This window comes from Rattus norvegicus, chromosome 1 (assembly GCF_036323735.1).
Source record: "Rattus norvegicus strain BN/NHsdMcwi chromosome 1, GRCr8, whole genome shotgun sequence".
Lineage (NCBI taxonomy): Eukaryota > Metazoa > Chordata > Mammalia > Rodentia > Muridae > Rattus > Rattus norvegicus.
Genome location: NC_086019.1, coordinates 206,558,099 through 206,586,066, shown reverse-complemented (window position 1 = coordinate 206,586,066; position 27,968 = coordinate 206,558,099). Strand labels below are relative to the sequence as shown.

The window sequence follows — 27,968 nt, the reverse complement described above, 5'->3', positions numbered from 1 at the left end:
GGATGTGATCTACTGGATCAGGCTCCTACTCCACAGTGGCCTCACCTTCAGGGACTATCCCGCCAATGCCTGTTTCATATATGGCCATGTGCTGAGGTCCTGGGGGCCAGGGATTCACAAAGGTTTTTTTTTTTTGGTGGCACCATCACTCTTCAACAACCAGCGTTCCCTGCCCCCTGTAAGCAGTGTTTTTTGTTTGTTTGTTTTTGTTTTGTTTTGTTTTCTTTTTTTCGGAGCTGGGGATCGAACTCAGGGCCTTGCGCTTGCTAGGCAAGCGCTCTACCACTGAGCTAAATCCCCAACCCCAGCAGTGGTTTTATTCTCCAGTGCGCACATTACTTTCTGACACGTGTAGCCCCTCTCTTTTAATCAATGAGTAAGTACTCTTTTGACAGTCAACTGTTCTTCTAAGGAAGATTTATGGGTATTTTTCCATTTCTGTTTTCCAAGTACCTTATAAATGCCTAGTGCATAGTTAGCACTCTGTCCTTGTTAATGGGTGAATGGGTGGATAAGGCAGGGCGACATGGAAAGCTCTCTGATCTCTGCCTTCTAGGTAAAATAGTATACTAAAACTTCATCTCCAGGGAAACCCAGAGGGTGCTGTCACTCTCTCAATTCTGACAGACATGGAGGACGTGGAGGAGGGGCTTCCAGTATCACAATTTTATTCCTGTGTTTCATCCCTGCACAGGACCTGGAGTGTTACTAATAAACTGGGTTGTCATAAGTTGGAAGACATGAGTCCAGTTGTATGTAGCTATTTCTCCAGAAGTGGGGACCATATAGGCATATCAATAGTTATTAAGCCAGCAATCCATTAATGTATCAATGAGCTTTAATCTACCATAATAAAATACTGGGCTCAAGCTAACTTTGTAGAGTGAGGAGGCTTGTTTGGCTCAGTTTTGTGCAAACAACATGGTGCAGGCTCTGGTATGGCCCCTATCTTGGTTATGGCACCTCACAATGCACAGCAATAGTGGGAAGATGTGTAAGAACAATGGTGGGAAGATGTGTAAGAATAAGTGATCGAATCCCAAACCCAGTGGCAGAGAGTGCTGGGAAGGGCCAGCTTTGCTTCTTTGATTACAGTTACCTTTGAACGACCACAAGAATTAACCTAATATTTTTTGGAGCAGGGACAAAGGACCACCCCTCTCCACCAAATGGCTCTTTTTTCTTTTCTTTCTTTTTCTTTTTTTAAAGATTTATTTATTTAACGTATATGACACTGTCGCTATCTTCAGACACACCAGAAGAGGGCATCAGATCTCATTACAGATGGCTATGAGCCACCATGTGGTTGCTGGGAATTGAACTCAGGACCTCTGGAAGAGCAGTCAGTGCTCTTAACTGCTGAGCCATCTCTCCAGCCCCACCAAATGGCTCTTAAAAGTTCTGACACCTCCCCTACCGTCCTGGGAACTAAGTTTCTAACATTTCCATACCACCTCAATAAACAGAGAATGCCAGAAATAGCATGCTGCCTCTTGGAAGGATGAACTTACCACTACCATCCTGCCTCAAAAAAAATAAACCAATTCAAATGAGGTTCTCCTCAAGTTAAGTCCACACAGACATGTCTTGGCATGTTCAGGGTGTCTCAGCATCTCACTACATAGACAATGTTCCATGGATAGACCCTAGGGCTGAGGTACTAGTGAAAGGTTAGATGCCAAAAGAACATATATCCTTGCCAAGGGGTTCTGCCCTTAGTCACTATTCTATTGCTGTGAAGAAACACCACGACTAAGGGAACTCTTTAAAGAAAGAAAGAAAGCACTTAGTTGGGAACTTGTTACAGTATTAGAAGTTTAGTTCCTTATCATCTGGCAGGAAGTACGGAGGCATGCAGGCAGATTCTGGAGCAGTAGCTGAGAGCTATATCCTGATCTGTAGGCAGAGAGAAAGAGCCCAGGACTGGCACGGGCTTTTGAAATATCAAAATCCACCACCAATGACATATCCTCTTCAATAAGGTTACACCTATTCCAACAAGGCCACATTTCCCAATCCTCCTAATCTGTTCAAAGAGTACGCTGATGGCTACATATTCAAATATATGAGCCTATTAGGGCCATTCTCTTTCAAACCACCATATACTCCAAAAAAGTTTAATAACTCAGACATTGGTAACATTTGAAGGCTCCTATGGTCTGGGAATGCCAAGACATCAGTTCCAACTAGGCATAGTGGCTCATGGCCATAAAGCCTAAGGCAGGAGGGTTACTGAGATGTTGTGGCCAGCTTGGGCTACGAAATGAATTCAAGGTCAGCCTGGCTACAGAGTGAGACCCTGTCTCGAACACACAATGTTTTCTGGATGATAGAGTCATGGTGATTGTGAACAGTCAGTACTAGATCAAGCTAGTGAACATTCCAGTGTGGACAGGAGAGGTTCATGAGGTTCTATCCCTCACTGAGGAGCAACTGGCAGTTGATTACTGCTGGGGAAGGGAGAACATTTTTCTTTAGAGTATGGCTGTTGGTAGGTTGCCCATGTTCCAGTGGATGGGCACACACTTGCATGTACCCAGCACTCAGTGTATTATCATTTTTTTTAAGAAGTAGAAGACACGAAGGTGAGAGGAAGAAGCATTGGAGGCCTCTAAGAGATGGGAATGAGGGTTTTTAGTTAAATATGAAGATAAAATTTAGGTGTAAGAAATTATTAAAGAACAAAACACCGTTTTAAAGAAAAACCACACATGCACGCACATTCACAATAAGCAAGCAAGCAAACAAACAAAAATATCACCCCCACAGAGAAATATAAGCCATCTTTAAAGTAGTACAGTCTTTTAATCTCAGCTACTTGGGAGGCTGAAGCAAGAAGACAAATTTCAAAACCAGCATGGCTTACAGAGTGTGTTTAAAGCCAGCCCTGCTAACTTGTTGAAGCTCTGTCTAAAAGTACAGTTGGGGATATAACCCCAGGGTATAGTATTTGCCTAGCATGAACAAGACTTTGGGTTCAGTTTCTAGTACTGCAAACAAGAGTGTTGCATGTTCAACATCCCACCACTAGGACATAGGGCTCCCAATCCCATGGTTTGTAAGGTCCTGCAGTATCACACAGCATATGATCTGAAACTGCCCCCTTTGAACTAGGCATTTGGGTGTGGGATGGTGTCACAGGTGAGGCATGTACAAGATAGAATGAGGCCCGCTGTCATTGGACAAGAAGGAAGGATGGGTGGGAGAAAAGTTTGAAGGAAGAGGAGGAGAGAGAGAGAGAGAGAGTAGCCGGGAACAACATGAAAGCTGACATTAAGATTCCACTCTGGGGGGCTGGGGATTTAGCTCAGTGGCAGAGCGCTTACCTAGGAAGCACAAGGCCCTGGGTTCGGTCCCCAGCTCCGAAAAAAAGAACCAAAAAAAAAAAAAAAAGATTCCACTCTGTACCTTTACAGGTTGTTATGAATGTTCTTAAGGGATGGATGTGTACAGGGCTTTGTATGTTTAGGTGGGCAATTATATCTTATCAATTGAATCAAACATTATTGTGTTGTGTGTTCTTTCATGTAGCCATTTAAGTGTAGGAAAGTGTGCAGTGGGCCAGAGACACTGGGCCGCTGTGGAATTGGGATGTGTGTTTCTGGCATAGAAACCTGCCTTGGGAAGTAGATGGGTAGAGAGATTGCTGCCAGGCTCAGAAAGAGGCCTTCGGCAGTGTGATATGGGATGTAGCAGAGCGGGTGAGACGCTTTGCTGATTCAGACCAGATATCTAGCAGATATCTTGGGGGCACTGCGTTGTAGACCTAGTGGGGACAAAAGATACCCTTTTATATTTTTATATATATATATTTTTTTCAGAGCTGGGGACCGAACCCAGGGCCTTGTGCTTACTAGGCAAGCACTCTACCACTGAGCTAAATCCCCAACCCTATATTTTTATATTTTTACAACAACATTTGGGTGTGGCCTTTAATGCAGTATCATCTGTGGAATGAAGGACAAGCTTGAAACTGGGCCTGCAATACTAGCCAGTGGACCCCAGTCCCAGTATGCTCAGTTACACCTTACTCTCCCCTATTTTCCACCTACACAATGACTTTATGAAGGATTACTTATGCCATATTTTGAAATTTGTAAGATGTTTATGTGATCTATGTTGTGGTAGCAGGTGAAATGCATATATAATGGTGGTCCCATAAGAGTTTAATGGAGCTGAAAACTCCTACTGATGTTACATCTTAATTAATCCGTGGCTTCTGTTTGTGGTGGCACTGGTACAAATGATCTGTTTAGATACCCAGATTCCACAGTGTTCCAGTTTCCTACAGTGCAGTAATACACTGTACAGATTTATAACTCAGGAATAACAGCCTACACTATGTGCAAAAGGACATGCCATCTAGGTCTGTGCATGCTAACTTTGGAACTTTGTGTGACAAAATGGCCTCACAAGGAAGTTCTCAGAATAATAGTGCCCATCATTAGGCAACATATCATAGGCAAAAAGAAACGGGCCATGAATGGCAGTGCATGCTTTTAATCCCAACACCCAAGAGGCAGAGGCAGGCAGATCTCTGTGAGTTCAAGGCCAGCCTGGTCTACAAAGCAAGTTCCAGGACAGCCAGAGCCATTACACAGAGAAATGCTGTCTCAAAAAAACAAAAACAAAAACAAACAAAACAAAACAAAACAAAAAAACCAAAAGCAAAAGGGAAAGAAATGAAAGGAAAACAAAAGAAAAAGGAAATCAAGGGCTGGGGAGATGCCCAGAGGTAAATAGTGCTTGCTGCTTTTCTGTAAGACTGGAGTTCAATTCCCAGTATCCACACTGGGAAGCTCACAACTACTTGTAACTCCAGCTCCAGGAATTTGATGATCTCGTCTGGCTTCTGCAGGCACCAAACACACATGGTACATATACACACCCACACCGATACCAACATACACACTCACACACACCTTTTTTTATACATATAAGAAAAGAGATGGAGGCACAGGCCATTAAACAGCTTGTCCAACTGTCCCACATTAGAAACCGGAAGAGACTACTAGCACCTCATGTGACACCCAATCTAGGGCAACACCTGATGGCAGATGGTGCCAGTCAAAATCAGACTGGCTCGCCAAAGATGGATGCTCCTTGGAAGCAGTGGACAAGGCTACATTGCAAGGCAACCAGCTGATGGTTGACTAAAACAAAGTGGTTATGGGGTGGGGGAGTCATCCAGTATGACTATGGGCATCCATGGGAATAGAAATGGAGGAGAGCACAGACCTGATTTTCTCCTCCCAATATATCTTGATTTGGTGACTTTTCCCTCCCCAGGTCTTTCATTATTCAGTTTCACCTCAAGTTATTTTTTTTTGTTTTTTGTTTTTGTTTTTGTAATAAAACTGTCACCTCACCTCTCCGGGTGCATGGCAGTTCATGCTATAAAGAAGGAATGGACTGGACATTTCCCATTATCCTGGAATGGTTCTTTTGGGAAGGGTGAACCCCATTTCAAGTATATGACAACTTCAAGTATATTACAGCAGGCAGATGTCCTGAAGATGTTATCTGTCTGGTGCCTGCTATTCATGACACCCCACTGAAGACACAAATCAGTTAGGTTGCTGTGATTCCTCTGCTCAAATGTGTGCTCCTGGAAGCATATCTCCAGTGAAGAGAATGGAGAGTCAGCCTTTCAAAAGTATTCAATGAGTTCCTAGTATTGGTCAGGCTCTGGAAAGAGCAGACAATAGGATAGATACCCTGGATCATGAAGAGAGAGAAGTACTCACTGGAGAGAAGTACCCTAGATAACAGAGGGTCACCCAGGAGCTAGAGAGTACAGCTTATAGAGAAAGGGAACAGAAGGGGGCTCAACCATGTCCACAGCAGTGGGCAGCTGGGATGCAAATGAACAGCCAGCAAAGGGAGGAGGACTCAGAAGAGGCAGTGTGTTAAGAAGAATCCTGGTAGAGGCACTAGGTGTGGGCAAAAGATGACAACAGGTTTAAGGTGGACAACATGAGGGATGTAAACAAGAGGAGAGACAATGCAGAGAAAGAGTGCATCCTGCTGGTCAGAGACACTCCGATGTTCCAGCCTGGGGGTTCTGGGTATTCCCAGATCCGGGATATAGAGTTGGGGCCACTCTTGGTTCCAGGCACTTCTGAGTCTGGGTAATCCCAGGTCTGGGATACTGGGGTCAGGGATACTCAGGTACTAGGAACTTCAGACTCCCACGGAGCTGGCATTCCGCAGATTCAGGCACTCTGGGGGTAAGGTTTACTCCTGGGGTTAGGGCACTCTGAAGTCCTGGCACTCGAGGTGTGAAACACTGGGGTGGGACACTCCAGGATCCAGGGCACTGTGTTATTACAGGCACTTTGCGAGTCCGAGGCACTCCGAAGTTCCCGGCGTCTGGGTTTCTGGGACGCTCTGAAGTTATTCTCACTCTGGGAATCCAGAAACTCCGGACAGTCTTCAGGTACAGGATGCTCCTGGGTCCCGGAGCCCCGAGGTTTGCAATAGGGCTAGGTCCTGGTACTCCAGGACAGGTACCGGGACATCGCCGCAGGGGCCGCTGGGACTACGCGTCCCAGCAAGCCGTGCGCGCGTCACTTCCGGCAGCGGGCGGGAGCCATCGAGTGTTTACTTCCGGCCGCCGGCGGGGCTGAGGCCGAGCGAGGCGCGGGCTCCGCGCAGCCATGGACTGGCTCATGGGGTGAGTGGCGGCGGCCGGCGTAGCGCGGCGCTGCGCGGGCGGCGGCTAACGTAGGGAGCGTAGGGCGGCGGGCGGCGGGTTCCAGGAGGGGCCGGGGCTCGGGAAGACAGCCAGCCGCTGCGGAGTACCGGGAGGCCGGGCAGGCGGGCGGGCGGGCGGCCGGCCGGCCGGCGGGAGCGAGGCCCGGTCCCCGAGGCGCTGTCCCGAGAGGCCGCAGTCCCTCGCCGCGGATTGACGGGCTGCGAGTCGGGCACCCGGTCTTCGCGGGGCCTGCGAAAGTTCTTCCGCCCAAGTGACTTTCTTCCAATTTACTTTTGAGGAGAGTGAGAGGCGGGCGCTCCTAGCCGCGCGCTCCCCCGCGTCTCGGTTCTCTACTCTGTGGCGGTGCCCGCGGCCCTGCTGTTGGGTCAGTATAATCCTACTTGGCCACAGAGATGCCGGCCTTCGGATTCGGGAGTGCGAGAGCTGCACGGGACTCTGGAGATGGAAGCCGGGGAAGGCGGAGGAAAGTGTAGTGGTGGTACTGTCAGGACGTCTGAGGCGATGGAGATGGGTTTTGACCTCCCAGTGCTGCAACCTAAGGAGAGGGCAGACTAAAGGAGCAGCCACAGGGATAAACAGGAGACTAAGGGTGGCTGGGAGCCACATAGTGCCACTTAGGGTGCTAAGTGTGAGTGACACAGGAGGACCAGGCGGAGGACCCATCTGATTTCTTCAAGAAGCAGCACTGTCACTGGCTCCTCTCTGCTTCCTAGCTGTGTGGTCCTCTCTAGACTTGCTTTAAAGGATTGCCTGTCAGATGGAAGCTGTGAAATCCGCAGAACAGGTTTACTGAAGGGTTAACTGAGGTAAGGGCCACACATGTTTTGCATATGGTAAGCTTGGCAGATGATATGTCCTGATCATTTACAAGGTCTCTGAAGTCCAGAGGTTTTAAGTGTAGGACACATATCTGTATCCAGCCTATTCCAAATCATTCTTCCTTTGTGCATTTGTGGAGAGGGCCAGCACTGACTATACTTGGCCTACCTGCAAATATGGTTTCAGTGCAAGAGAACTGGATCTGTCAGCTTGGTGACTGAAGAAACTGCCCACTGCTGTATGTGTAATTTTTACAGGCCCATGCCCATCAGTGGCAGGTGCTTCTTGCCTGGAGACTGACCAGAAGCTAGTCTTTAAACTGACTGAGGACTGTCTTTTGTGGACTGAATCATCATTGCAAATATGCAGATATTAACCATCGTCAGCCTTTGGAGGCCCTGGTTCTTGTGACCCTTGTCAAAGCCCTGGTAACAAGGAGCTCTGTGGGAAAGGGCAGCAGAACCCTTATCTCTCACTCTAAGATGGGGGTCATTCCAGGCCCTAGAGTATAGCTGAGAGATACTTCTGCTTCTGGGACCTTTGGAAAGGAGGAAATAATCTGATTCACCGTAAAAAATAGTTGTAGTTACAAAGGGCAGTAGAGATTTTTAAAGAGGGATCTGGCTGCAGGGTAATTAATTGTCTTTGTGTTTGTGTTCTTAAGTGTCACATGCTACATGTTGAATATTGGTAGTCATGAATTCTTTAAACAGTTCCTTGCCTAAAATTCTCTTTTGTTCAGTGATCAGGTGTAGTTCCTCCTTGGTATCTTTGGAAGATAAAGACAAGCTGCCCCAATATTCCTCATTCATCTTTCATAGTATTCTTATAAAAGTAGGACGAATGGAAGTTGCAGAGTGAGCCTTCAGAGACACCTCCCCTCCTCCCCACCAGATATACTCCACTTTGTCTTCTGATCCCCTGTGAAAGCTGGCAAGGTGGTCAGTAGGAAGTGAAGCCATTTTTTTACTTCAGAGTACCCACTGTTTGCTCAGGACTGAAACTTTATCTGCAGTTAACCATTTAAGTACTTTTTTGCCTGGAAGAATTGGATAAACATATCATCTTTTTCTTAATTCAGACCATTCAATATCAAGGAGGAGTTTGGAATGTAGTGCTCATGCTTCAAGGTTTGTTTGTTTGTTTGTTTGCTTGCTTATGTTACACTGAAGGTTCTGTTAACCTTCTTCATGTTGGGTGAACCCAGTGTGGCATGAGCCAGAAGAGAGGCCTACAAAGGTGTAAATGAAAAGCTGCACCTTACCCTTAGCTGGGTGAGGACCACGCTGGGGCTTTGAGCATCTCCTGCCTTATCTTCTGTGTTCCAGCTGCTCAGGAGGAAGGGAGGCCCTGCAGGGAAGCATGCTTGGGATAACCATAGCAGAGTTTGGCACGTTGGGACTTGGTGGTAAACCTGCTGGGACTTTTCTGGAGAATGTTGTAGGCGTGGCTCTTAGCCACCTCTTGTCCTGTAGGAGAAGCTTTGAGCTGGCTGTTAAACAGTGTATATAGTCAGACCGCCTTCATTCTTTATTAGAAAGTGTTACAACTTTTGCATAGTAGGTCTTTGTTCTGTTCTGGACAACCAAGAGCAGGGTAACATCCAAGGGGAAGCTGCTCAGAATTTGGAAGAGGGAACCTCAACATGCTGTGGGATACTTTAAGCAACACTTGAGTCTTTTCTGGGGCAAGCATTTAACCAGGAGGTCTGAGTGTAGTTTGAATTTTATCTAGCAGAAAGCACAATCCAGAAGCCCCTTGGAGTCAAAAGAATACATTTTCTCCTCTTCCCATTGATGATAGTGAATTGTCCTTTCTGCCTGGCCACCTTTACTAAACCTCTGCTCTCTCCAGTAGTCTCTCTCCAGCCTGCCACTGTGGCTCCCTTTCAGGAGCCACAGTACCTGACTCTTGTGGAGCCTTTAGATCTCTCCAGTGCAGGTAGGAGATGAAACCTGGTGTTGGCTATTTGATACAGTGTATATTCGAAGGTCTACTCTTGCTCAGCTCACAGATTAAAGCTAAATGGCCTCAGGCTTTCTAGCCTGTCTGGAGCAGGCTTTAGCAGCTTTACACTTGGAGCAGTTGTATGCAGGTGTGTTTGCAAGGTTGGCATGGGGGTGAAAAGCTTTATCTTCTGGGAAAGTATTTCTGGTGACTGACACCTGACTGGGCTTGTAAGAGTCTGTAGGTTTTGTTTGAACAGCTTCATGTGGTATCATTCACATACCACTAAGTTTGCTCGATTCAAAGTATATGATTAGGTAGTTTTTAATAAAATTATAGACTTTTGTTTCTTTGACATGATTTAATTAATTTTCAGTGAGAGAGAGAGAGAGAGAGAGAGAGAGAGAGAGTGTGTGTGTGTGTGTGTGTGTGTGTGTGTGTGTGTGTGTGTTGCTAGGGGTGGAACCCAGGGCCTTTAAGCATGTTGGGCCAAGCCCCTTACCATGGAGCCACCTTCTCAGCCCAATGGAACATTAACGGTTATCCTTTGAAAAGCCCTCTGGTTGCTGCAGGTGCCACCTCCACAAGAGGCAGCATCAGTCTGCTCCATTCCATTATTATATTTAAATGGATGAGATCTGGTGTGTGATGGATTCAGTGGTGGGTGTCAGCAATAGTGTCCCATTTGTTGCTCCACTGGGCATTGTGAGGAGACCTGCATATTCTGTTTCTCTCTTTACCTGTGGGTAGAGGTGGTTGTGGAAAATTCACAGGCATGACTGATGATGCTGTAACCGTCTTTTAAAACTGAATTGTACTACTTCCTCAGCCAAGAATTCTGGGCACACCTATGCTGAGGGTAAGGCTTCTGAGGGCTCCAAGGTCAGTGCTTTGAGGGCTAAGGTTGGCAGAGGAGGAAGACGAAGGTGCCATCTCTTGCAGCCAGGCTCTCCAGTGGATGGCCCCTCTGCAAGATGTGATTGTAGGAATAACCTCATGAATAGCCTCTTTCCATGAGAGGCTGTCCACGTGGTTATCTGGGTTGGGTTTGCAAAGGTGTCTGCTTGGGTCTCTTGTGCTCCCATTCCCTTTAAACAAAGCAGTGGTCATAAATGTTGTATACTTCAGGACACTCTGAACAACACTTCATTTCTCTTGTTTGCTTAGAGTGTCCCCTAGTAGTTGGTACTGCATTGCCAAGCTAGCCAGCAGTGAACAGGGTGAGGCCAGTGGTGTATTACACAAGAGCCCTGTTAACTGGGGACTGTTGGGTGGTACTTCTGTGCTTCCCTATGAAGGTGTGCCTGAGCATAGTGTGAAGCTAGTGGTTAATATCCTTAGTGGGTCCTCAGTTCAGCTGTTGTCTGATGCTACTATAATCTACCTGTTCGGCAAGGCATCTTTCCAGGCTGCCTCCAAAACTTGGTCTCATTATTGTCTGTGGGATGACAGTTCAGAGTGTGCTTACTTGCAAGACTTCCTCTCCTCTGGTATAGCAAGGTATTGAAGGCCAGCTCAGTGGGGAACTCCCATTACAGTGGTCCTGGTAGCCCAACATTTCCTGTATCTTCCTTGCAGTGGCCATGGAAACAGAAACACTCAAACCCCATTTCCTGTGTTTGTGTAGATATGCTGTATAACCCTGAGGGAAGCTCAGCCTGAATGGTTGGCAGGGTGGGTAGACCCATATCCTGGTGGGCACCATTTGCTCTCTGCTGTTCTGCTGGGTAACTAAAAAGTGTTGGGGTGAAGTGGTTAGGCCTTTCCTGCTGGGGATTTTCGTGTATCTTGCCTGTTATGGGCTAATCTGGCAGAAGAAGGTGTGAGCTGCTCCTGCCTGCCTTGCCAGAAGTTCTTCCCGTTCTGTGCCTACCTCCTGTTTGTTTTTCTTTCTGTACAGGATTTCTCAGCTGGGGCACACCCGCTGGTGCTCACTGTAGCTCCATGGGATGGTGCCTGGGAACACGGAAGTTAAAACAATTGGAATAAAAACAAAAGGTTCAAGAGAGGAGGAAGAGGTTGTTCAACAGGGCATCAAGGCCACATGTGGCCCATGGCCTCTCCACTTGGCATTGTCAGAGTCTGTGCCACGGGCCATGACTATATCTGCTGGTTTTCTTGTCTTTGAAGGTTCCCTTTGCCAGAATGCATGACCGTCTGGGTTATAGTTTTCATCCAGTTGGTCTTATAATCCTTAGTGGGCACTTCCCTGACAGGGTCATGAGGCCATGTATAATTCAGTCCATAGAGTTATGTTGTATTCTGCTTTGGGCAGCAGTGATTTTGGCTGAAGTACTTCATTGTTGTGGTGTGTCAGGATGGCATGGGTGCTCACTTTTGTTTGAGTTTGCCCCTATAGGTTATGGATGGTTGAAGGAGAGAAGGCCTTGCTTGCTTCTGCCTTTTGTCTGTGACCTTCTGAGGGTAGGCACTTGCTCTCAGTTGCCTTTTCACTGACACTCCTTTCCTTTCCTCCTTGAGCTAGCATATTCATTCTCAACCTTCCTAATGCTATGACCCTTTAATACAGTTCCTCATATTGTAGTAACCCCCATATAAAATTATTTTTGTTGCTACTTTGTAACTATAATTGTTGCTACTGTTATGAATCATAATGTTAATATCTGTGGTTTCTGATGATCTTAGGTGACCCCTGTGAAAGGGTCATTGGACCCCAAAGGCAACCCACAGGTAAGAACTGCTGAGCTAGCAGAAGGGACACCGTCTTAGGAGCCCTTGCAGGGTTTGGATGTCAGTGTCCCTGCTGAAGGCCGCAGCTCTCACCTTGTGGGGCTATGTCTTGGTCTTTGAAAAGGCCTGACAGTGCCAAGTGGCCCCAAGGAAGTGATGTCTGGCCTTGGGAGTAAGTCCAGGAATGTAAAATTAGCTTAGACATGGTGTGTGTGACACAGAGCTTGGCTTGTCTGCATGGGACCTTGCCATATGAAGTCCTGGCTAGGTTCCCAGGCCTGTCTTAGGGTCCTCTGCAGAGCTTCTGTAAGCCAGTGGGAGCTACTCTGCCACACGGCATACTTGCCTTTCTGCTTCTTAGCCTGTTCCTTTGGTGCCATATGTGACAAGGCAGTTTGTGTGAGTTCTGGTGTTGTGAGAAACAGAGTGAACCAGAGACTATGGTGGAATCAAGGAGCTATCAAAGGTGGGTACTATATGAACAGAAAGGTAAGTGGCCTGCCTTTTGTGGCCACTCCCTGCTGCTTAGGGGGACCATAAGGAAATTGGAGCATGGATGTAGGGTCAGGAAAGTAGTTTTAGTAAAGATCCTGAGGTTTGAGAAGGTGCTATGAAGATGACTGGACTTAAGGAGAGCTGACATGGTGGACATGGTGCACAGAAGGACTGCCTGTATTATGTTTCCTAGGCTACCATAGACTTGTTCAGTCTTATAGAGTCAAGCACAGTTTATTATTTATTACTTTTTCTTATTTTCATAAGCGATTTGCCCCAAATTTAGCTAGTAGAAGTACTTTTGAATTGTCTCTTTACCCCTTGAATGGGAAAGGAGTTGGGAGAGGTGGGTGGGAGGTAGGGATCTGAATTTCACTCTAGGGAGGTGGTCCTTAACCTATGGATTGAAATCCCTTTGGGAGGTCAAATGACCTTTTCACAGGGGTGGAACATCAGATATTTGTATTACGATTCATAACGAGCACAATTATAGTTAAGAAGTAGCAATGAAAGTAATTTCATGGTTAGTTCACAACATAAGGAACTGTATTAAAGGGTTGTAACATTAGGAAGGCAGAGAACCCCTGTGCTAGGGGTTATGGCAAAGCTATTTTGACTCATGATTTGGCAACTGTCTTTTGAGTATTGTGGCTTAAAACAAGTGTGTGTGTGTGTGTGTGTGTGTGTGTGTGTGTGTGTGTGTGTGTGTGTGTGTGTGTCAGTGTCAGTGTAATCAGGAAACAAGCTTCCCTCCATCCCTTTTGGGTTAAGAGTCAGTCTTACTTTAACCTGCCCCAGTCTATGAGTAGTGGAATTAAAGTGTCTGAGACCATGCCTGCCTTTATAACCAAGTTTTTTTGGGGACGTGGGCAGGAAAAAACCAAAATAGACAATATAATAAACTAACAAAACCCCTATAATGTTTCATTGGAGTTTCTATGAACTTACAGTTCTGTACAGATATTCCTCAGTATACTGAGGGGAGTGGTCTCTTTAAGTACTCAGTGCTCAGATGCTCACATTCCTTATATAAGTGACGTTTATATAGAACATGGCCATCCTCCTATATACTGCAAATCATTTCTATATTTTATTCCAACACATGACAGGTCAACTCTGTGTGAGCAGTTGCAAATTTGTATTATTTAGAGAATAATAACAGTATCTGTTAGCTGCTCAGCCCAGACACTATCTTTCATTTATTGGTTGGTCGGTTGATTTGAAACCGGGCTGGTCTGTAACATACTACCACCTTTTGAGTGCTAAACTTAGAGTTACGTACTACCACATATGGTTTATACCCTAGGGGGGTGACCAAAAACTTCGTGTCCATGCTAGACAAGTGTTGTACCAACTAAGTCACATCCCCAACCCCAAATACACGCTCAAAAGTATTTATTATTATTAATGGTGTGTGTGTGTGTGTGTGTGTGTGTGTGTGTGTGTGTGTGTGTGTGTGTGTGTGTGTGTGTATCTGTGTGTACATGAATGTAGGTGCCCAGAGACTAGAGGAGTTAAATTTCCCCAAAGCTGTAATTATAGTAGGTTGTGAGGCACTTGATATGGGTGCTGGGAATCAAACTCCAGTCTTCTGCAAGAACAGTTTGTATTCTTGACTGCTGAGCCATCTTTCTAACCCCTTCCAGATACAGTTAAAATAAAATTGAGTCCTGTTTGGGTGAATCATGGACCCCACAGATCACTGTAGTGTTTCATGGCTGTGCTTTAGACTTCACTTTGTATATGAGGAACTTTATGAGTTGGCCTTGACTATTCTGGTACTTGGATAAAACCAGTGGCAAGAAAAGTCCTCTCCAGAGCCCTTCTTTATTCTTCCCATGGTGCTTTTGCCACATCCTTTTGAAGTAGTGTTGGTTCTCAGCAGAGAACACAGCTGTCTACTCATGGTGCTCACTGTTTCTGCACACAGCTAACAGGGACCCTCAGTGAGGGAATGTGTATATCATATGGCAGCTCCTGGGGCAAGTGAGAATCTGGCTCTGCATCTTTGACTGTGACCGTGCCTCAGCAGCTCAGATGGAGCTCTCCCGAACCTTTATGCTTCAGACAAAAGGGTTTTTGTTTTGTTTTGTTTGTTGTTGTTTTTTCACCTAACCTGTCCTAGGTTTCCAGGTCACTTGTGCTGCCTCCATTGATGGCTATCCTGGGAGGCCCAAGAGGTTCTTGCTTTCTTGAATGTCTTGATATTGGTTGTCTACCAGAGCATGTTTCTCCTATGTAGCTTTTCTTATATGAAGCTTCCTCCTTGACCTAGAGCATTCTCAAACTTTTTGCTCCTAGGACCTCTTTACACTCCAAGTTTTAACTGATTTGTGTTAGTTATAGGTATCAGTATTTACCATTTTACATGTTAAACAGAAATATCTTTCACCATTTAAAAAGGATAAGGACTAAACATAGTTTAGCATAAATAACATTTTTAAATGGAAAAAGAACTGTTTTTCAAAATGGAAAAGCTGGCAAGAAGAACAACCTTGCTTTTTGCCACCCCTGGAGCTGGGTTCCAGGGTGGCTTTGTGTTGGTTCTGCTGGGATTTGGCCTTTACTAAGCCTATCCAGAGCTGCATTGAACACTAATAGGGTGAGGGTGAGCAAGGGATTTTTGGCCAACTTGTGGGTCTGGACCCTCCTGAGCTCAGTTCTCCTTCCTGGAGGAGCTTCCTACCACAAGGGACATAGGTGGAAGGGGAGAGCAGCATTTGTGTGTCAGCTTCTGTTGGTTAGCATTATAGCTGCTTGGATAAGTGGGGAGGACTGGGAGGAAAAGCTGGTTTCTGGGTGAAGTGAGATTATTGTTGGTTCTGTTCTAATAGGAAGCTGGGCAAAAGGGAAAGGCACTAAACATTACCAGGGTGACATCTCTTTCCTTGCAAGGTGGGTGGAGTTCTGTGGCGGTTTAGCTTCAAGTGACCTCCAGACGGGGTGAGATAGACTTCTACCTATATCCAGCTACCTAATCCCATCCTTAAGTGATCATTACCTTCTGGTTTGTGCCTGCAGTTGCATTCTGTAGGGTCACTTCTGCTGTAAACAATGGAGAGCTACTGAGGCCTGACTCCTCACTACGGAGATAAAAGGAATAAATTCTCATACTAGTTTGTTCTCAGTAGTGTGACTGGGCTCTTTCCTTGGCCCACTGTTCTAACTGTGTCTTTTTTCTGTAACCTTGTGATCTGTCTTTGTATGCCATCACAAGATATGATGGACTCTAGTACTCAAGGGCCAGTTCTCTTGGCAGCTAACAAGGGGAAACAGAAGCAGCCATATTGACCAGCAAATGGGAGTCTGCTTTGTCCCTAGCCTGCCTGTGTTAGGCTTTGCTTTGTATCAAAGTGATTATTTTTTAGTAAAATGTTTAACTTTTGGTTTTGTTTGGTTTTGTTTTTTGAGACAGGGTTTCTTTGTGTAGTCCTGGCTGTCCTGGAGCTAGCTGTGTAAACCAGGCTGGCCTCAAACTCACAGAGATTTACCTGATTCTGCTTCCCCTGTGCTGGGATTAAAGGCATGTACCACCATTTCCTGGCGTTTAACAATTTTTAAATTATTTCTTATTCTGTATGAATGAGTATTTTTCTTGCATTTGTATGTGTACCACATGCATACTGTGCCTGCTGCTGTGGAGGCCAGAAGAGGGCCCGATTCTCTGGGGTTGTAGACAGTTGTGAGCCACTAGGGTCCTATATCCTCTGGAAAAGTAGCCAGTGCTCTTAATCGCTGAGCCATCTCTCCAATCTTTAGTGGAATGCTTTAAAAATATCATCCTCCATTTGTATGACAACCTCTGCATTGTGACCTGCTCTGGTCTTTTTGGTGGGAATACTTCCTGTATGGAATCTACTCTTCATTCTGTTCTCTTGCCAGGAACATTGCTTCCTGGTGTCTTCCTTTGGGATCTTGCTATTTCCCTCAATTTAGCCTCTCATCCCAATGCAGATAGACTTCTTTTCTACTGTCTTGCTTGGTTCACCCAGCATGGCTTGTTCCAGATATTTTGCTGGCCTCTCCCTGCCCCTTCCCTGTCCTCTGTCTGGGCAGGATGTGGCCACTTGCCTTTCCTGCCCCTTATTTCCTCTTCCTTTTCTTCTACTCTCTAATTTCACCTCAAGGTTCCTGTGACTGCAATACCAGGGCAAGGGAGTGAGGTCATGAGTAACTACTATGCCCACCCCTCTCCAGTTTACACTCTAAAAGGAGATAACTCATATCATGATGGGACCACATGCCGGATGGAGGTGCCACTGGAACCACAGGCCTCCTCAGGATTGAGCCCATCTCAGGGACTCCTTCCCTTGTGCATTTTACATGAAGCCTGCATTGGGGAAAGTGTTGCCCTACATCTTGAGTTATAGCAGGACTTTGTTGGACCTCCAGCATTATAAATAATGACATAGAAACTGCTAATACAGTTTAAAGCTTAGGCCTTTTGCTTGAACAGTCTCCCAGCTAGCTCATCTAACTTAACCAGACTATTTAGCTTACAACTTATAATGTGGCTAGCTCTATACCCTATACCTTCCTCTGTTCCCTGTTGTCTATGTCTGTTCCTTTCCTTGTCAGCTCCCTTAATCTCCCTCTTTTCCCTGCATCCTCTTTGCCCAGAAGTTCTGCTTCCTACTTCCTGCCTAGCTATTGGCCATTAGCTCTTTATTACAACCAATCAGGAGCAAGACAACCTCTCATACAATTTTAGATTGCCTTTAGGTAGGTGAGGAAGGACGAATATTTACAAAAGAGAAAACCCAGGGATTAGCAATAGAAATGACAATACCAGAATCCTGCTGTTCTCTGCTGGTACAGAATTAACAGTTGAAAATACAGAGATACACCTTCATACAAAGTTAAAAAAAACCAGGTTATCCCAACAGTGAGGTTATTTCTTAGTATCTGGAGGGAATGAAAAGGGATAGTTATCACCTTCTTTCACACTGACTTTGTTCCTGGACATCTAACTTGCCACTCTGCTGTGAGGACAGTAAACTCGTGAGCCTGAGTAAAGTTCCAAACCTTGCCCCTTGTTCTTAATATAAAAAAGCAGTTCTCAACCTGTGTATTTCAACCCCTTTGGGGGTCAAATGACCTTTTCACAGAGGTCACCTAAGGTCATTGGAAAACACAGATATTTACATTATGATTCATAACAGTAGCAAAATTACAGTTACAAAGTAGCAATGAAACAGTGAGGTGACATGAGTGTCTATGTTAAAGGGTTGCAGCATTGAGAACCACTGTTCAAGAATGAGAAGTGAGCACAGCCTTACTACTGTTGAAGTCAAGAACATGCTGTATGTAGTGTGAGTAGCCAGTCCCACTGTGTTTGCAGAAAGGGTAGAGACTGGAGGAACACTGTGTTAGATTTGGTGGATGGGGCCGTTACCTTAACCTGATGCTTTGACTCTGTCAAGCAGGTGCTCTATAGGAACCAGGGTATCTGAGGAAGGCTTAGTGGATGGAGGCTTTGCTTCAGTCTGTGTAGCTTGAGGGCTTTCTGTATTAAGTAGCCCCTGTCCCAAATAAAAGGACTGAAGCACTGTTAGAACCACTTAAAGCATTAGTTATATTTTGGCTTCTGAACTCAGCTAGCTCTCTGAATGCTTTACGGTGCTCTTCAGGTACTTCAGAAGCTGGGACTCAAGGAAAGCCAGCAGAGAGTGACCCATCTAGGAGGTAGGAGGAACCTGTGATTACCATCCAGTTCTAGGTAGTCAAGAACTAGAAGCTTCTGAAGCAAATAACTGTTGTTCACATGCTTGGGCTGTCTCCCCTCTTTGTTGTCCTAAGATGCTGAGGGAGGCAGGTGAGAGAGGATCCCCAGTCCTACAGCTAGTGTTTCAGGAGTACTCAGGGCTTCTATCAGCACAGGCGCTGCCAGCCAGTGATTGTCAGTGAGGGAGACGGGCATGCAGTCTGAAGCCACCATTTAGCTCCAGTGCTGTACTGGTGGTATGGAGTCTATTTCTGGTCTGATTTAGTGCCCATGCTGTTTGGGGCTTGGCCTGGCAGATTTGTTTCTTGAAGCAGAGATCCTTTGACTTCCATCTGGCTCCACTAAAGCGTCACCTCCCCAGGGCTTTAGGTAGCACCCTGAAAGATAAGTGTTGGAGTTGCTCATTTAAGAAGTGTTCCTGAGTCCCCATCCTTGGTCAGGGTACTCAGCATTTCCTACATATCCTGGATTCACCTGCTGAGTGTGCTGCCTGGCACCTTGTAATTGGCAGAGTGGTATTGCTGAAGGAGGGAAGAACCTGTGACAACAGACCAGGGCAGGCTGCTGACGCCTGTGAGACACTATGCTTCCACTTAGTGACTGTATCTAGCCAGGTTTCTTTGGGAGCTGTTCACCTTAGTCATGGGCCTGCACTGGCTTTCAGGCTTGCTGCACTCTACAACAGCAGACTCCACAGGAATTTAGCAGTGAATAGAATCTGTGTTTGAGGGTCCAGTGGCCTCACAGGGAGGGTAGGATGGAGGTAGATAAGAGATTATCATTGAGCTGGACCTATTCTAGCAAGGTAGAGGATACACCACACATGGCAGTAATCTTGGCTCTTGGCTCTAACATGTGGTGTCTCTCTGAGTGAATCATTATCCTTGCCTTACTGAAGGTAGAGACAAGTCATTTTTGCAGTGGCACCCCACACAGTGTCTAGAACCTGGGAAGCCAGTAGGGAAAGTTAGGCTACCATTTTGCCTTGTTGCATTAGTGATGTTTACGACAAAGAAGAAAGGGTATAAGAAGGGCACTAGATCCTGCTGCTGTGTTAACACAAAGGGAAAAGAGTCAGAATAAAGAGCCCAGAGGGCACTGCCAGTCTTGGGTAGAAATGGGATCAGGTCTGGCCATTGGGAAAGATAGGATTGAGGCACATGTTTCCTTGAAAATGTGAGCTTCTCTATCCTAACAAGCTGTTCTCTGGTGGTCTATCATGCTGCCATGGGGTTTTGATGAGGCTGGGCCTGGTGGGTGTTCATAATGCGTTCACAATGCGTATTGGTTTCTTTGCCCAACTCTGAAGTTGTGTCACATCTGGGAATTTAGTACATAGGCATGATTAAAATCCTCTGTTGGATTCACAGTCCTGTCTGTCTAGAGCTTATGGAATTCTGATGGGTGTGCTTTGAAGCCTTGTGTGGGATGTCATGGGAGAGGGAGCAGGTTTCCTCCTCTTATGAACTTGGTATTACATGTCTATTGTAGAAGGATGAATCACAGCAAAAACCAGAAAACAAAGTTAATTATCCCATCACTCAGATGGTTCGAGCTGTCATACTCTGTCCCCTTTTCTGTGCTGGGCTTTTAGGATGTTTCCAGACCAGATTGTGCCTTTAAAGGTCCAAACTGCTGTACCTGATGTTTCCATGGGTGGAATTCTTCAGTGGCTACTGGCGTATTCCACAGCAGTTCTGGCCTGTGCTTATTCCACCTTTCTTGGTAGCATTAGGCAGAACAGTGTCATCGCATGGCACTGGGACCATGTGAGTTTTCTTTTTTCTTTTGTGATTATCTGCTTTGCTTATTTTACCTTGATTGGTTTTGTCTTCATTTGATGGGCATTGAGTTCTCTGTATGGACAAGGTTCTGAGTATTAGGATTTAGCTTTGAGTAGATTCCTAGAGACAAGTGAAAGCCAAGGCAGACACCATGAGGCAGGATAGGGCCAAAGCATCTCTAGTACTCTGAGCTGCAGTGAAGCAGAGGATCAAGACCAGAGGGCAGAGGTACATGGGGCCAGGCAATGGTGGCTGGAGGGGTGTTGGGGGTAGCAGAGGTAGGCCATGGTATACCTGGCATTTGTTGGGTTCTGTACCTGCCCTTTCCTTTGCTGACCCTTGAGGGGTGCTCTTGAATTTATTGTGTCTTACCTTTACAGCCTGTCCCTTTCCTCCAACTGTTAGGTTCCTTATTTGGAATTCAAGACGCATTATTGACTCCTAGTACCACATTGCCCGTATGTGTTCAGTGCTGAAGCTGCAGGGAGTTTTGAGAAAGCACTGGTTATAGGACATTGTGGAAGGCCTACAGCAGTTCCTCAGACTGTCTTTTAGGGTGCACTTGTCAAGTGAAATGACCAGGTGAGTATAGGAGCCCTGGATAAGTCTAGGAAGCTTAGTAGACAGTGGTAGGGCTCTGAGCTATTCTGAATAACAACCAAGGTTGATTGTAACCAATGACTTCCACTCCAACTTCTGTCACCTGTTTTCCATACCTAATATTTACTCCCATCCTGGGGCAGGGTTGTCTCTTCCTAGTCTTTGGTCCCTGTCCTCTTCTTAGCAACTGGAGGTGATAGTAGAACAGTAGAAGGGACAAGAGACCTTCAGGACCTTGGATGGTACAGAAACATCCTCCTGTTTGTCTTCTTTTGTGTTTATGGGGTACAGATGGAGGTATAAGCCTGGGTATTCCCCTAAGCGGTCTTCCAGAAATACCTACTTCTTGCCATAGATTGTTGAGCATTTATCACTCAGTGATCTTCCTTCTATGCTCTGGGTAAACAGCATGGTGGCCCAGGTCATAGGGTCTTCTGAATTAGGAGGACTTTCTGGCTGCCTCTCCATACCTGGCTGAGGATTCATACTAGCAGCAGCTCTGCCTCCTAAGGACAGCATCTCTCCCTCTGTAACAGCAGTATCGTTTGTGATGTTCTTTCCTTATGTCATCCTTGCCTTGATAAAATGTCTTCTACATACTTGTTTTGTCTTTTCTCTGGTCTTTTACTTCTTCCTCACTCAGAAAGACAGGGTAGACCAGGAGTGGTGCTGGTTGAGTCCCTCTGCCTGCCTGCCTTCTTCTTCTGATGATAAGCAATGGGGCTGTATTGAGTGATAGGCAGGAGACTTGTCTCCTATGCCTTGGGAATGCAATAACACTGATGGCAACACCTATCCATCACTGGAGGCCAAGGCCTTTCTGAAAATGACACTTTCAGCAGGAAGGTCACAATATCTTATTTTTCAGTATATTCTGCTGTGTTTGTGAGAATGTCTTCTGTGTTGGTTAAAGTGGTGCTTGGTACCTTGAGTTCTGCTATATCTCCAGGCATGAGTTATCGGTAGGTTAGGGTGTTAGTCCTGAGTATTAGGATTTAGTCATAAGTTATTTTTAAGAGACAGGTGAACACCAGAGCAGATAGATACCCCGGGTAGCTTAGGCTGAGGGCATATCTCCACCACTCACAGTTGCAGTGGGGATCATGGGAAAGTCAGTAATGTCTGGCCATGCCATGTGACTCTCATGGACTTCCAAGGTCACCATACTCAGTGACTAAATACTACAGTCATTTGGTTCATGTGTGTTTATACTCTTCTTGTTCTGGTAAATATTATTTGGGGGTTTCTGTCCCACTTTATATCATTTAGTTCCCAAGTAAAAGACACAAAACCTTTATATTATAATAAGCCTTAATGCATTAGAGCTGGAGGATATCAACCCTTTACACCAGTTTGTCTACCTCTGTATCAGTAACTCCGAGGTATCACTTGCCATGTTCCACCTGGTCTGCTCCTACTCCAGCAGGCCGGCCCTCATGGCCATGTGCATGTGCGCATGCTCCCCTCCTCAGGGTGTCTTCTTCCTTCTCCTCTCTCCCTGTGGTCCCTCCTCAGACCCTAAGTCCAGGAACTGAAGCTCTGATCACCTCTCTTCTGTCCAACTATAGGCTGTAGGCATATATTACCTACATCTTTATTAACCAGTAGTTTTAAGTTAAGGAGAAAGGTTTGCACAACAAAAGCTGGCATATATGAGAATTCACTGATCTTGAGGCAACTAGGCCTTGGGATAAAATATAATAATATAGCAATTGAGACCAAACCTCACTTTTTGTTGTTGTTTTTTAAATTAAAAGGCTTTCTTTTTTTTTTTTAAAGATTTATTCATTTATTATATATAAGTACACTGTAGCTGTCTTCAGATATACCAGAAGAGGGCATCAGATCTCTTTACAGATGGTTGTGACCCACCATGTGGTTGCTGGGAATTGAACTCATGACCTCTGGAAGAGCAGTCGGGTTCTCTTAACCGCTGAGCCATCTCTCCAGCCCAAAGGCTCTTTTTCTTATAATAAACACCATTGTCTTAGTTAGGGTTTTACTGCTGTGAAGAGACACTATGACCAAGGCAACTCTTAAAAAGGACAACATTTAATCGTCGCTGGTTAACAGGTTCATAGGTTCAGTCCATTATCAAGACAGGAAGGATGGCAGTGTCCAGGTTGGCATGACTGGGGAGTTGCTGAGAGTTCTATATCTTGAGATGAAGGAGAAGACTGTCTCCAGGAAGCTAGGAGGAGGGCCTCCAAGCCCACCCTAACAGTGACATGTTTCCTCCTGCAAGGCTATACCTACTCTAACAAGGCCACACCTCCTAATAGTGCCACTTCCTGGGCCAAGCATCCAAACCACCACATTACACTCCCTATGATCCCAACAGGTTTGTTCAAATCCCTATAGTCTATCATAGTTTCATCAATGTTTAAATGTCCAAAGTTCAAAGTCTCTTCAGAGATTCATGCAATCTCTTAACTAATCCCCTATAAAATTAACATCAAAAGCAGATCCAATACTTCCAACGTCACAGACTATACATTACCATTCCAAAACGACATAGTGAGGAAATCCTGGACAAAAAAGGCAGCTGGGCAAACTTCAAACTCCACATCTCCATGTCTGATGTCCAACTCCTTTCTGCTTTGTGACTGTAGCACAATTTTTGCTTTGGCTGATTCCATTCCCTGTTAGCTTTCCTCAGCAGAAGTCCCACAGCTCTGGTATCTCAAACATCTTGGGATCTCCAAGGCAACTTCACCATCTAGCTTTTTGTTTCAAAGTCTGGGATCCACACATGATCTTCTGAGCTCCTCCAAAGGCCTTAGGTCACATCTCTAGCTCTGCCCTTTGTAGCACTCCAAGGCCTAGTTGATGCCACTCCACTGCTGCTGCTGTTCTCGTGGTCACCCCACGGTACTAACTTCTCTAATTAGCTAGAGTCTTCTCCTGCATATAATAGCCTCTTGTAGGCTTTCTTCATGCTGCTAAACCTCAACGTTTTTGCATGGTCCCTTTAGTTCTGGGCCATTAACTGCAGCTGAGACTGCACTTTTATCAGTGGTCTGCCCTGGCCTCTCACAGTGCCAAGCCTCAGCTACTTTCTATGACTCCTTCATGCCTTCAAAACCAGTACCATCTAGGTGCTTCTTACACATGACCAAGTCCAGCTGCAGCACAAGATAGAACGTTGGCTATCTCTAGCTTTGTGTTCTCAGAAAACACTTCCTAGAAGATTTCACTTGAGTGATGCTGGTCTTTTCTTAATTACTCCTAATTTCTTAGCTCCAGCTAACTACCATGGTTGGGAGCTGTTTTAAACTCCTGTGTTCTCACTTATGAGTTTTATTGGGGTTCTGAACTTTGCTACTACCTTACCAGTTCTTCTGTCTGGTGGCATGGTTCACAGCCCCACAGATAACCAGATCATAATAGTACCTAGGCATAACTATTCCTCGTTCAGTGGCAAATGCATAGACAATAAGCTTATCTGGATGGGATCTTGCTCCAAAGTCACCACTCCCTTAATATGTTTATCTTCTCAAACACAGGATTTAGCTCCATTTCACTTCCTGGTGCCCTTTATAACTTGAACCATATATTTTGTACTTTTCCTTTCAAAGCTTGCTACAACTGATCAAAATGCTTGAGACTAAACCAGAGAACAAAGTCTCTGCTGGGTTCTATTGTGACTTCCTTTGTCAATGCCATTAATAATCCCTTTGCTTTAGCCTCAGGTAGACTCTTCAGACAGAAGTGTCAAAAGCAGCCATACTGTTCACCAAAATACCACAAAAACAGTCTCTAGGCTACATACTGAAATTCTTCTGCACTGAAACCTCTTGGGTCAGGTCTGCACAGTTCAAATCTCCCTTAGCACCAGTGTCTTTCATATTCCTACTAGAATGGCCTGTAAGCCCCACTTAAAGCATTTCAAAGTCCCTAAACCCACATTTCTCCAAACAAAAGCATAGCAGGCCTATCTAAGCGATACCCCACCCTCAGTCCCAGCTTCCATCTTAAAGTTTTACTGCTGTGAGAGACACCATGAGCAAGGCAACTCTTATCAAGGACATTTAGTTGGGGACGGCTTACAGGTTCATAGCTTCAGTCCATTATCATCAATGCAGTAGCATGACAGTGTCCAGGCAGGCATGGCTGGGGAGGAGCTGAGAGTTCTACATCTTGATCTGAAGGCTACTAGAAGACTGTTTCCAGGAAGACCTCTAAACCTACCCCCACAGTGACATGTTTTTTCTGGGACTGGAGTTAGAGATATTTATGAGCCATGTTGTGGGTGCTGGGAATTGAACCAGGGTCCTCTGGAAGAATAGCTGGTGCTTTTAACTACTGAGCCATTTCTCCAGTCTCCGAGGTGATTCTCTTTTTAAGTTACCCTTCTTCTTGAGCCCTGTTACTTTGTGGAGTTTTGCACTTCCCTGTCTTTTTTCAGCCACCTGACCATGAATCTTGAACCTACAAGGGCCAGATATCTACCTCCCTGTGGATTCTGGCACAGGAGAGCACACTCGGGCACTATTACTTCCTGGAAATTGGAATAGATGTTTTAAAAACCTATGGGTGAGTTGAGTGTAATGGTACACATCTTTGATCCTAGCACTTGAGAGGCAGAGGCAGAGAGATAGTATGAGGTTGAGACTTGGTCTATATATTAGAAGTTCGGGGACAGCCAAGGATATATAGATTCAGATTATATTTATGGGGAGAGAGAGAGAGAGAGACAGAGAGTGTGTGTATATACATATATATTCACACACACACACACACACACACACACACACACAATGAAGAAAGAGGTCATCAATTTGAAAGAAAGCAAAGAGTAGTATATGGGAGGGCTTGGGGGAAGGAAGAGGAAAGGAGAAATGATGTAATTATATTATAATCTCAAAAATAAAATTAAAACAACAAAAGCTTGTGCATTTGTAGTCACCAGATATTGGTGGTGTTTAGTGTCTCTTGCATTTATGTGAATATCCTAAAATCTTTCTGTTCCTGGGCTTTCTGATATGTCTCCATTTCCTCTGACCAGTCTCTCTGTCTTCAGCAGGCCTTTCAGATGACCCTATGCATGAGGGTCTCCCTCAGTCTTTCAGTCTTGAAAGCTACATTCTATGCATGGTATTCTTTTAGCCTACTCTAATGTCAGTCTCTTGTTTCCTGGCTTTAGCATTGCTATTGAGTTAGCTGTTAAGGAGTTGCCGTGCACACAGATATACATACATATACATGTGCACACAAAAACACCCTTTTCTTCTAAGCTTAAGAGTGATTTGTGATTTGCTTATTTGTCAGCATATAATTGGTGTGCAAATGTCTGAGGGCACTAAGACACTGAAGGACTTTGCTAAGGGATCAGACTCTTTCCTTGTTCAATACAACCCTCCACCCATGACTAGATAGCTTAGGATGGCTTTGAATTTGATCTACAGTCACTTTTAATGAACAGTAAAGGAAAATGAAGGCTTATAGCTGATGCTAGGTATGGTATTAGGGTAGTACTTACTGTTGTGTAACGATCTCTCTCTCTTTCTCTCTCTCTCTCTCTCTCTCTCTCTCTCTCTCTCTGTGTGTGTGTGTGTGTGTGTGTGTGTGTGTGCGCGTGCGTGCGTGTGTGTGTGCGCGAGCGCGTGCAGTTTTAGAGCAGGGTCCCTTGGGAATGGAAGGAGCCAGCGGGACCTCTACTCTCTGTTGCCTCAGGGCACAACCATTTTAGTGACTAGGGGAAAAGCATAGCTGCTCCTTAAAAGCTGCACTAATGTTGAAGTATCTTCACACACTTGTGTCTGAGACCTTGGAGATCAGTCTCTTCTCTGGTGACAGAAAAAGTGAGCAGAATAGAAGGGAGGAAAAAGACAGGATGTACAGAATGCTGACCCCACTTCTTTGTAGAACAATATGCAAAATGTCAGGCAGTCCTTAAGTCGATGTAGCAGTCACATAACTGCTATAACCTTGGTCTTCTAGAAGAGCTCTAAAGAACCCATCACTGGTGAACATAGTCAGACTCTGTTTCCCCTTCTCTCTGCCAGTTTAGCAGTCTGGATTCTGAGTTGTATAAAGAAAGAAACTCCAGGCCACTTTCGCTTCTGTGGATTATGGATCTCCTTACATTGTTGATGTTGAACCAAGTGTGAGGCTAGTGATTCTCAAATCCATTTCTAGACACTGTCCTAGATGAGATTCCTTTTCCAGCACAACTTAACCCCAAAGTTCTAGTTTTTATTTATTTGAAACTGTAGCTTTGACTGTTCTGGAACTCTTCGTATGTTTGGCTGGCCTCAAACTGACAGATTCTCTTGCTTCTGTCTAGGATTAAAGGCATGTGCTCTATTATACCTGGCCTGAAGTTCTAGTTTTAGTGAGACCTTTCTTGTTTGTTTGTTTTTCTTTGAAACAGCATCTTATATAGCCCAGGCTAGCCTCAAATTTGGTATATAGTTGAAGCTGGCTTCCTGCTTCCACCTCCTGGGTACCATATAGGCATAACACACATATATGACCTAGTATAACTTTTTTTTTTTTTTGGAGATAAAGTGGTCTCCTGGTCCTACCTTTGCTTCCCTAGTGCTGAGATTACAGGGATAAGCCATCTCATTTGGGCCCAATGTAACATACATTTATTATTATTTTGAGAGAGAATCACCCAATCATGCCTCTTGCCTCCTCACTGCTAGGATTACAGGAATGTGTAACATAAGTAACTTTTATAAAAATCTGCTGTGATGCACTTAAACTACTAGAGCTATACTAATCTTTTTGGTGTTCCTCAGCCTGGCAACAACCCAGAATATCTTTCAGCTTTCAGAAACTTATGTTCAGTAGCAGCTTACTCTCTGACCTTTGTCTTATGTCCCTGGCCAATGCCGTGATCTATCTTTACTACCAGAGACTGTCCAGAAATGATCCAGGTCCACATCTCTTTGCTTGCTTCTATCCACTGTGTGCCGATATTCTCTCTTCAACACTGGAGCCTGTTCTTGCAATATCTCTTCCTATAGACTTCATGTGCTAGCCTTCCCCTAGAAACTGGATGGAATAGTTAATTCTTGCTCTTTGTGCTATGGATGGTCTTATGGAGCTGGCCTGGGAAAGACATTGTGCATCAGTGCTCCCTCTGTTGCCATTGCTCAGCTTCTGGCTGACACTCTAGAGAGGCAAAAGGGCCCTTCCTATGCATGTAGCTTGTTCAGGGTATTTGCTAAGACAGAGC

The 27,968-nt window shown here is 45.2% G+C and overlaps 1 protein-coding gene across 3 annotated transcripts in view; it reads left to right on the top strand.

Moving 5' to 3' along the window:
* Nucleotides 1-6,564: 6,564 nt before the first annotated feature.
* Nucleotides 6,565-27,968, top strand: part of Mob2 (MOB kinase activator 2) — a 56,980-nt gene continuing 35,576 nt past the window's right edge. The window contains exon 1 of one of the 3 annotated variants that reach the window (XM_039087879.2): nucleotides 6,565-6,676. In XM_039087879.2, coding sequence (XP_038943807.1) covers nucleotides 6,660-6,676 — 17 coding nt within the window. In that variant the 5' untranslated portion in view covers nucleotides 6,565-6,659. Of the gene's footprint in view, nucleotides 6,677-7,117; nucleotides 7,525-27,968 lie in introns of those variants that run through there. The other 2 variants (NM_001109159.2, XM_039087874.2) reach the window with 2 other exon arrangements.